Raw genomic sequence first — 10,481 nt, forward strand, 5'->3', positions numbered from 1 at the left:
TTATAATTTAAAAAATAAAATGGTTTTTTAAATGCTTGGACAGGAGAATTAAGTGAAAAAGAAGAGAAAAAAAAAACACCTATTAATTTTAAAAGGGTATTAAAATTGCATTAATTTATCTTATTAATAACAAAATAATACAATACTACAAACGAAATTAATTTAGCATACTGCAAGCTATCAAAGTGCAACTACATATACAAACATATTTTTTATTAATTTATCCATGCAAATTAATTTAGTTACATATGATTGAATAAGGTAATTGTTAATTATTTTTCTCACTTAAAAATCATTCAATCACATGTTATCACATCAATTTGTACAAATAAGTTATGTAATAGTATCATAAATTATAAAATCAAGAGTAAATTTACAAGTATCTGAACATATTATGTTAAACCAATTCTAAAAAAAGCAATACGTATTATCTAATCATAATGTGTTACTATATGATTATGTATTATTTCATTTTTAATTTAAAATCATAAATCCAATACGGTTCTTATTTTAAACACCTATAGTTCGGTCTATGTATAAGGGACACCAAAGTTGAATAAAATAACACAAAATAGTATGGTTAATTTTATTAACCCCCAGAATTATAAATAATAACTTTAATACCACCCATCAATTGCTCGCAAAATATAACTAAACTAAAAGAGTGACTACAAAACAACAAAACAAAGAAGAAAATGGAGAAAAGAGATGACTTGAAGTCTGTTTTGGCTCTAATTGTAACTGTTGGTTTGATCATCAACTTTGTTTTGTCCATCGAACGTAGTATGGTAACACATGATGGATATGCATCATATTTTGATAAAAGAGTTTTGGATAGCAGATAAATCTGCAACTCCTCCAAAACTGCTTAGCCCAAGTTCATTTGCATGGATTCCTCCAATGGTAAATACTGACTGGATTCCAGCTGCATCGGCCCCCTTAATATCTTGGTGAAGGGAATCACCTACAATTAGGGTTGAACTCGAACGAGCTCGAAACGAGTCAGCTCTATACGAGCTTAATCGAGTTCGAGCCAAATTTTTCAATTAAAAATTTTGATACAAAACGATGTCGTTTTGACTAATATGTATTAAAACAACGTCGTTTTAATAACAAAATAGTTAAAAACTCAAGCTCGAAATGAGCCAAACCGATTTTGAGTTTGGCTTCCACAAGCTTGAACTCGAGCTCTACTATATATAAACCGAGCCGAGTTCAGCTCAAATCCAGCCCTGCCCACAGCAATGGAGTCACTAACAGCAACACCGACCATGTTCATCACTGATTTATATATTATCTTATGAAATATTAGAAAGGTGTAAAAGCAAAGTCAACTGCACAAGTAGTGATGATGTACATAAAAAAATATAAGTGAACAATTTTACTAATTAGAACAAGACCAAGAGATCGAGTGACCTTATGAAGTTTGTCCATCCATGTCACTTCACCTCCAAGCTTTTCATATTTTGACGCCAAAGTACCTAGAAGGATCGACAAAACTTAAATTTCAAAAGGTAGAACAACAAAATTCCAAAATCTGCAATTTAAATATAGAGAAATTCCAGGTTCTGTGCAGTAACCAGAATGTGAATGGAAACACCAGCAACAGGTATAAAAATGTAACAGTAGAGTGAAAGCTTCCAGCACAGAGTAAGCTATTTTCCTTTCACAATGTTGTGGCATACCAAAGAGAATGGAATTTGCTGGGCATAACACGCAGAGCCCTAGGCTCAACAGTCACATAATCTGGATTGGCTAAAATCATTGGAATTTTCTTAGCTGCACAAAGCTCCAATATTTTTTCGAAATCCTCAAGACTAGCAGGATGTGCCTCTCCAGAAGGGAGCCCCAATGCTTTAGTACCATGGACCAGAATAAAATCAGCTTCTTCTACATTTTCTATGACTTGAAGGCCGAGCCCCTACAGCAAGAAATGTTTGAGATTTTCATGAGTATACCAAAATGACTATTACATAGTTATACAAAAAATCACAGAAAACATAATTCAGATATTTCGCTTATTTTGAATGGACAACGAAAAAAACAGGGGAGACCATATTACTATGCTACAATGATAATTTCTTATGATAAATGAGTACAACACCTAAATAGGTTTAACACTCAAACTTTGAAACACATTCTTAACAACCAAGTCGTGGCTTTACTTATTTCCTAAAGGGAACATTTTTATTTTGCCCTAGGAAGCGGGAGTTTCAAGCCTCTGATAATTGCCAATTTAAAGAAGTTGAAAATGGTTCATTATTTAAAAAAGATTCATGCTCCTCAGTTTCTTTATTTTCCAGTACCTTATATCAATCAAACAACAAAAGAGAGAATCCTAGGTAGTTACCAGTTATAGGATTTAATTGAAGCAGCAAGAGAATTAGATTTCTATTCTCAAAAGATACCATGGCAAATCAACCTTCTCCCATGTTTCATAATAAAAGATATCTTATTCTACAAAAGCCTCCTGACCACCAGTAATTCCACTCCATAAACTAACCCTTGAGTGCTTCTAACAAAACTATAAGTCCAATCTCTTCTGCCTACACTGTATTTTTAAATGCATAGTTCCTGAAAATGCTCTCTCTCAAGAACAGATCTGCACAACCACTTACCAACAGAATCCAACCAATTAAATACTTTTCTCAAATTGATGGCTTACAGAAGTTCACCAAATTCCTATACAATTAGCTATATGTACATATGATCATGCAAATACTATCGTTTCATTTTTTATAAAAAAAAAAAAATTAACCACAAATATTATCAATTTCACATCTTGGGCGGATAAAAATATAAGCACATGTCCATGAGACCTACGAAACAACTAACCAACTCAACTACACAAGCTTTACAATATTGTAATGTTGAAACAAAAACAAGTCCACTGGCATTTGACTCCATAACAGAAAAATAAAATCAAAACACCATTCATCCAATATGTTGCTTCTCATGACTGAAACCACACCACCCCCAGCGCCCCCCCGCCCGCCCCCCCAAGAAAAAGGAATCAGCAACTATCACTCAATGACATTTTCATGATCTATGTGCCGAAGCAACTTGATCTCACGAAGAGTCCTCTTTGCATCAATCTATTATCAAATGCACTTGCTATCTTCTTTATTGCTACATGCTCATTTGTCTCCGAATTCAACGCTGAACTAATAAACAGCTAATAGAAATTACTCAATACATTTCCCAACGAAAAAAAAAAAGAAAAGGAAACTCTCCAAACAACCTCATTACATATAAAACTCAAATCCATAAAGAACTAGAAAACATGCCTTCCACAAACAGAACTACATGCACACTCACTCACTTAAAACAGCCTAACTTTCACCGAAAGATTTGCAATTCCAACTAGCAGCACTCCTTTACCCACTCTACAAATTCAGTCGTCATATTGCTCATTTCTCTTCAAAGAAATGGCTACAAATTCCTATAAACAGAAGTGTAACTTCCATCGAACTACTTGATTCTAAAAGCTAATACACAAAAAAATCAGTTTTGATAATTTTTTACCTTTTAAAATAATCTCCTTCTTCTTCTTAGCTTATATTGAAGAAAATAGCCACACATTTAAATTATCTTCAACATGTAATGGCTCCAAATACCTTAATAAAAAATCTACACCCAACAACGTAAAAATATAAAATTTCACTACATAATAAAAACCCCACAACACAACCTTCACAAACCATCAAAATCCACATATAACTAACATTCATAAATCAAAACACATCGGAACAAAAAAAACCAGGTGCTAGAAAAGACTCTTTGACAACACTGAGACTAACTGAGACAAGTGAGTCAGTGAGAGAGTACCAAACGATGCCGTATGCGCGACAGAATAGGTGGCCTATACTTCGCCGTCACTTCAAATATGTTCCCAAATATGTTGTCCTGAATATACCATCCCCCATGGCTCAACGTAGCCGGGATGTTCTCGATCCCCGCCGCCTGAGCAACCGCCGGTGGCTGCTGAAGGTCCGATGGCGCCTCTGCCATCTCTGTGTCTGTCTGCTGGGCTGCAGCACCTCCTCCTCCCACCATTTCGACGTTGCTATTGTTTTTTCTTTTTGTTTTCGCTTATGTGAATTTTGTGTTTTTCAGGTCTATAGCTACAAGTAGGAGTCAATTCAAATTAAAATGGTATAAGAGTGTTTTTTTTTTTTAAATTTAAAATTATTTAAATATATAATAATTAATATCAATCCATCAATATTTGTATTTTTTCATTATTCAAAAATTTTAGAATAAAATTATTTATATACCCTCTATCTCTTGCCATTAATATAAAATCTATAATTTCCCTTTCCCACCAAATTTTCTCTAAGCACCTTGATGTAATGCCATTGTTTATTTTTTTTTCCTCATTTTAAAATTATTTAATCATATATTATTATATTAATTTATATAGATAAATTACGTAGATCAAAATTAGAATTACAAAGTATTTAAACATATTCTATTGAACCAATTCTAAATAGATCAATGCTTAATATTTAATAATGATATGTCAATATGTGATTAAATGTTATTTTATTTTTAATTTAAAATTATAACATTAACATAATAAAATATCACCGTTTATACCCAATTTGGTTCTCATTTTAAGTCCTCGTAATTTAATTGTTCTAGAAATTGGAAGGGAAGCCTATGTACAAGGGTATTATAGTCATTACATCATAGTTGAATAGAATATTAAAAAATAGTATAGTCAATTTTGATTGACCCGCATAATTATATGTAATAACTTATTAATACTGTCTATTAATTATCTGTAAAATATAACCAAACAAAAAGTGTGATTGTGGATCATCAAAACGAAGGAGAAAATGAAGAAAAATGATGACTTGAAGTTAGTTTAAATTGTACCTGTTGTTGTTGGTTTTATCATCAACTTTGTTTATGCCATCAAAAGTAGTTAAAACACTTAAATTTATAAAAAAAAAAAAACAAAATATAGTTAGGTTAAAATTAAGGACCCCCAAATTTGGAGAGGGAACGTGACAATCTATGAGAAGGCTTGACTGTAATGAGGATAAAATGAGAAGGGAAGGATCCCAAAAGAATTCAGAGAAGAAAACTGTTGAGAAGGAAGAAGAGGAGAGTTTCAGTCTCTTGAAAGCTATAGGATTAGTCTGTTTATTTAAGTTTTTGGTGTTTCTTGAACTTATGTTAATTCCAATGTAAATAATGGCAAGATGGATCAATTGAACTTCTATTGTAATTCTGGAAAATCTTTTCAATACAAGTATCAGTTTACAAATATTGTTATGATATTTAAGTACATTTATCATTCAATACAACAGTAGCTATAATACGTAAATTCCAGATTTCTTTTCCAGTACTAGTCCAGTAACAGGAGTGCAGCAGCAAGGAAGAGCCAACGCAGCACCACATCTTCAGCATCTATTTCATCCCTAAACACATTAAAATCTCAAGCAAACATCATGATACCACTAATCCAGCAGCAGTGAAGAGCAGCTTCAAAACAGAAATCCAGGTCTGTATCACCCTGCCACTGCATTTTTTGACATGGTGACATGATGAAGCCCCAAATCCGTGAAGCAATGATCTAGTGGTTTGTGGCATTAACCGTTTTTAGATTTTCTCCAAGTCACTAGCTGTTTCGTGTTAGTGAACCTAAATTTTTTGAGGTTTTTTTTTTTTTGGCTTTCTTTAATCCTGTTGAAAAGACATAAGTTTTGTTATCATCACAAAGATCTTAATATTTACAAGAATTTTTATCCATTTGGAAATGTCTTACCACTTTCAGAACTGATCACATGCTGCTTCAGTAGATTTCCTTTGCTTACATTGCTGCCCTGCCAGCTTCACATTCCTCTTATCATTACAATAAGTTTATGATGCCATAGCAGCATGATGAGGCCTAAGATTGTAAAGCAAATGATCTAATAGTTTATTCTTCAAAATTCTTAATATTTTCTCCATTTCTATAGCCGTGTGGCTGTTTGTGTACTTAACTTTCAAACTCTGCAACCAGATCACCTACGAAACCAAGAAGAATAAAACATAAAATTGACACAACTGTAGAAATATATGAAACAAATGATACAAAAGTACAATTGCGACTTACAAATTTCTAAAGCAATGTAGTGTTCTTTAATCTCATCCATTTTTTTTAGGAGATTTCTTGTCCTATCTTCCCTTTTCTTTATTTCAACAAGTTGTTCAGTAAAAAAGGACAATTGCTAATATTTGTGTTACAAATAGGCAAACCAATAGAAAATAATGTGACTCTAAGAGCAATCCAATTAAGAACTTACTTAAGGGATGTGAGACTATTTAGTTAATTTGGTAAGGACTAGAACTTATTAGATCTAGCAAGCCTTTTTCGGTAAATTATTTTGGCAGAATACCTCCTGATCTCCAAAGTTTGTGAAATGTGATATAGCAGATTTTTACTCTCACAATTTCTATAGAAAATACATGAACTTGTCATTATTCCAAAGATCTAAAAAATGTTCAAGAATTTAGTATCAAAGTTAGGAAATGTCTCACCACCATGGAAAGTTATTGATGACAAGCTAATGCAAAAATGTCATAAGCTGAACTTCTTACGTGAATCTTGATATAATAAATGGATGACTGATACGAACCTTAGGAGAACCATACCTCAAAAGCTAGCTATTGAGATGGGAGAGCCCAAGACTATATAAACCCTACACTAGTTGTCCATACTTTCTAATGTGAGATCCAAGTCTCATACCTTGCACTTGAGATCCTAACATACCACCACGCTCCGCAGCCCCAAAGCCCAAGCAGGCTGGCTGTGCGCTAGCTCCCTACTAGCCTCGGGCGAACACTGCAATGTCGGCATCACCAACAGCGCTGCACGATTGCAATTGGGAGACATGGTGATGGCTCTGATACCAAATGATACGAACCTTAGGAAAACCACACCTTAAAAGCTAGTTATTGAGATGGGAGAGCCCAAGACCATATAAACCCCACACTAGTTGTCCATACTTTCCAATGTGGGATCCATGTCTCATACCTTGCACTTGAGATCCTAACAATGACTTTCTCCTTCACTAGCCATTTTATTCTGGTCCACTGTGAAGTCCACATCAAGCAAGAAAGAGCTAATAAAAAACAACTAGCCTATCTATTTACTCAAAAACATTTCCTATCCAACTACTAAAAGAATTGTTCAATATTCTATGAAGGAGAAAATTTAAAATCATATATGTCAATATGCCATATGCCTAAAAAAGCAAATGACCAAACTTTTTCCCATTAATAGTGCACGAATAGCACTAGACAAGAATGATCCAAGGTAGTGATGCATGGAGGAAAAACTTTTTTGAAAAAAAAGAGGAAAAGAAACAGGAGATTGAAACTCTTGGTCATAAGCCCAAATTTAAGACCTTCTATATTGATAAAATAGCTCCTAAGAAGCAAGTGAAACCCTTACAAACAAATTTAGCACTAATACATCCTCCATATTCACCAATCTAATCCATAATTTCCAAGGGATACTAAAAATGTCTACCATGATCTCAAATTCTATGTTCAATGCCTCTTAGAATTCAAGGATTTTATTATAGCAAAACTTGAGCAAAACCTTGTAGCAACTGCAAGACCCTTTTAAGCCATAGCATGGTAATCTGCTTCCATAATGGATCTAGCAATCACATTCTGCTTCTGACTAATACAACAGTGTAAGATTAACACCCATGAAGGTACAATATTGCACTGATATAGAACATCAGTCAATGTAACAACCAACCCAATCACATGTAACTTACCTATCACAATGAGAGAGTTAAAGATGCCACAACCCACTTTATATTTTGCACACTTTCAAACATAAGTTCAACCCTAATCAGCACTCAATAATTATACAGTAGTACATGATCATTCCCATTTCCGCAAACAATACATAAATATAAACAACTAAGAAGCTCTATCGACCATCAACAAGGAGCACAAATATGCAATATTAGCCGTCAAAGACTTCTCTTCTCAAAAGATACCATAGCAAATAAATCTTCTCCCATCTTTCATCATAAAAGATATCTCATCTACAAAAGCCTCCTACCCACCAGTAATGCTCCTCCATAAATTAAACTTGGAGTGCTTCTAACAAAACTAAATGTTCAATCTCTTCTGCCCACACAATGTTTTTAATCACATAGTTCCTAACAATTAACAGATCTCCATGACCACTTAACAACATAATCCAACCAGTTAAATACTTTTTCCAAAATTGATGGCTAACAGAAGTTCAATAAATTCCTGTACAATTAGCTATACGTACATGTGATCATGCAAATATTATCTTTCATTTTTAATAAGAAAAAGAACCACAAATATTATCAATTTCACATATTGGGAAAATAAAAATATAAGCACATGTCCATGCAACCTACAAAACAGCTAGCCATCTCAACTACAGAAGCTTTGCAATATTGTAATCTTAAAACAAAAACAAGTTGACTGGCATTTAACTTCTTAACAGAAAAATGAAATCAAAATACCATTCATCCAATATGTTGCTTCTTATAAGTGAAGCCACAAAATATATATATATATATATATATATGAATCAGCAATTATCACTCACTTACGTTTTCATGATCCATGTGTCGAATCAACTTGATCTCATGAAGAGTCCTCTTTGCATCAATCTTATTATCGAATGCATTTGCTATCTTCTTTATTGCCACATGCTCATTTGTCTCCGAATTCAACGCCGAACTAATAAACACCCAATAGAAATTACTCAATACATTTCCCAATGAAAAGAAAAAAGAGAAGGAAAACACTCCAAACTCCCTCATCACATATAAAAATCAGAAAACATACCATCCATAAACAAAAATAAATGCACGCAGACACACTAAAAGACAGCCCTTTCACCAAAATATTATCCATTCTAACTAGCTGAACTCCTTGACCTACTCTACAAATTCAATCTTCATAGCCTTTTTCATTTCTCTTTGACGAAATGGCCACAAATTCCCCTACACAGAAGAGTAACTTCCATCAAACTACTTACCCAAAAAAAAAAAAAAATTCCATCAAACTACTTGTTTTAAAAAGCTGCTACATAAAAGTTCAGTTTTGATAACATTTTACCTTTTAAAAATATTTTTTTTTCTTCATCTTAGCTTATATTGAAGCAAATAGCCACACATTTAACTTATCTTCAACATGTAACAGCTCCAAATACCTTAATAAAAAATCTACACCCAGCAACATGAAAATATAAGATTTCACTATCAAATAAAAACTCCACAACACAACCTTCACAAATCATCAAAATCCACATAAAACTCACACACATGAATCAAAACACATCCAAACAAAACAAATCCACGCGCTAGAACAAAGACTCTTTTAACAACACTGAGACTGACTGAGACAAGTGAGTCAGTGAGAGAGTACCAAATGATGCCATATGCGCCCTTCCCGATGGGCATAATATGCGGCCTATACTTCGCCGTCACTTCAAATATGTTCCCAAATATGTTGTACTGAATAAATCGTCCCCCATGACTCAACGTGGGCGGGATGTTCTCGATCCCCGCCGCCGGTGGCTGTTGAGGGTCTAATGGCGCCTCTTCCATCTCCGTGTCTGCCTGCTGGGCCGCAGCACCTCCTCCCTCCATTTCGACGTTGTCTTTGTTTTCGTTTATGCGTATTTTGTGTTTTTTCGGGTCAGGGGAGATGTATGGCTATCTCGTTTATGTTAAATAATAATTAATGCTCCTAGAACAAAACGCTGCGTTTTGTCCCTCTCCTCCTTGTTGTGAGCCATGCCTACAAATAGGAGATTAAACAAAGACCAACTCAAATTTGTAAGGGTAATATTATGTGTATATAATTTTAATATATAGATAATGTATTATTATATGATAGATATTATTTTATTTTTAATTTAAAATTATTTAATTATTTATCTATTTAAATTATATACTAAAAGTATATACTATTCTTTTATTAAATTTAAAATAATTAGATCAAATTTAATTTATTTGAACTAATAAAAATAAAAGATTTATTAAAAAATACAAAGATTCAATGATGTCAATTTCAAATTTGATAAACTAAAATTTTTTTAATTCAAATTTAGTTTATTCAAATCAAACTACAAAGTTAAATGAGTAAATTTAATTCAAATCTACTCATACTAACAGAGGTAAGTTGAGAGAGTTTTTATGAATGCATGGATATCACATTTTTCATTTATTAATTAAAATTTATATTAAATAACAATAATTTACCAAATAAATTATTTTTTAAACTTTTACTTATATAATTATTTGAGATTTTAGAAGAAAAAAATTATATCCAGCACATTAAATTTCGAGAATATATTCATAGAATTGAAAATAAAGTGAATGAAGTATCAAATTAATTAGGGTTTTTTTCTCAACCAATAATAAAATTTATCCGAAATATTGAAACAATAGGAATAAACTTGTTAATATGTCATTAAAATT

The 10,481-nt window shown here is 32.8% G+C and overlaps 3 protein-coding genes across 32 annotated transcripts in view; all 3 read right to left on the minus strand.

Moving 5' to 3' along the window:
* LOC123220598 (putative disease resistance protein At3g14460) overlaps positions 1 to 10,481 on the minus strand; it is a 60,159-nt gene that overhangs the window by 31,727 nt on the left and 17,951 nt on the right. The window lies entirely within an intron of this gene.
* Positions 1,273 to 4,117, minus strand: LOC123220640. 2 transcript variants are annotated; one of them, XM_044643193.1, is made up of 3 exons: positions 3,829 to 4,117; positions 1,705 to 1,921; positions 1,273 to 1,481 (listed from the first exon to the last, which is right to left on the minus strand). In XM_044643193.1, exons 1-3 carry the CDS (start codon positions 4,054 to 4,056, stop codon positions 1,309 to 1,311), a joined length of 618 nt encoding a protein of 205 aa, XP_044499128.1. In that variant the 5' UTR covers positions 4,057 to 4,117; the 3' UTR covers positions 1,273 to 1,308. The 2 variants fall into 2 exon arrangements, with proteins under 2 accessions (XP_044499128.1, XP_044499130.1); XM_044643195.1 differs by having other exon boundaries at positions 1,686 to 1,921.
* LOC123220644 (mitogen-activated protein kinase homolog D5-like) overlaps positions 5,212 to 10,481 on the minus strand; it is a 60,035-nt gene continuing 54,765 nt past the window's right edge. The window contains exons 1-4 of one of the 2 annotated variants that reach the window (XM_044643203.1): positions 9,424 to 9,805; positions 8,604 to 8,733; positions 5,777 to 6,018; positions 5,212 to 5,694 (exon numbers count right to left, since the gene is read on the minus strand). In XM_044643203.1, coding sequence (XP_044499138.1) covers positions 5,872 to 6,018; positions 8,604 to 8,733; positions 9,424 to 9,647 — 501 coding nt within the window. In that variant the 5' untranslated portion in view covers positions 9,648 to 9,805 and the 3' untranslated portion in view covers positions 5,212 to 5,694; positions 5,777 to 5,871. Of the gene's footprint in view, positions 5,695 to 5,776; positions 6,019 to 8,603; positions 8,734 to 9,423; positions 9,806 to 10,481 lie in introns of those variants that run through there. The other variant, XM_044643201.1, reaches the window with a different exon arrangement.

This window comes from Mangifera indica, chromosome 7 (genome assembly GCF_011075055.1).
Source record: "Mangifera indica cultivar Alphonso chromosome 7, CATAS_Mindica_2.1, whole genome shotgun sequence".
NCBI lineage: Eukaryota > Viridiplantae > Streptophyta > Magnoliopsida > Sapindales > Anacardiaceae > Mangifera > Mangifera indica.

Excerpts from the sequence above, each read along its gene's own strand:
- LOC123220640 (XM_044643193.1), bottom strand. The coding sequence starts at position 4,056 with ATGGTGGGAGGAGGAGGTGCTGCAGCCCAGCAGACAGACACAGAGATG. Across the intron at positions 1,922-3,828 it reads CGCGCATACGGCATCGTTTG|GGGCTCGGCCTTCAAGTCAT; the intron begins GTACTCTCTCAC and ends TTCTTGCTGTAG. Across the intron at positions 1,482-1,704 it reads GGCTCTGCGTGTTATGCCCA|GTACTTTGGCGTCAAAATAT; the intron begins GCAAATTCCATT and ends CGATCCTTCTAG.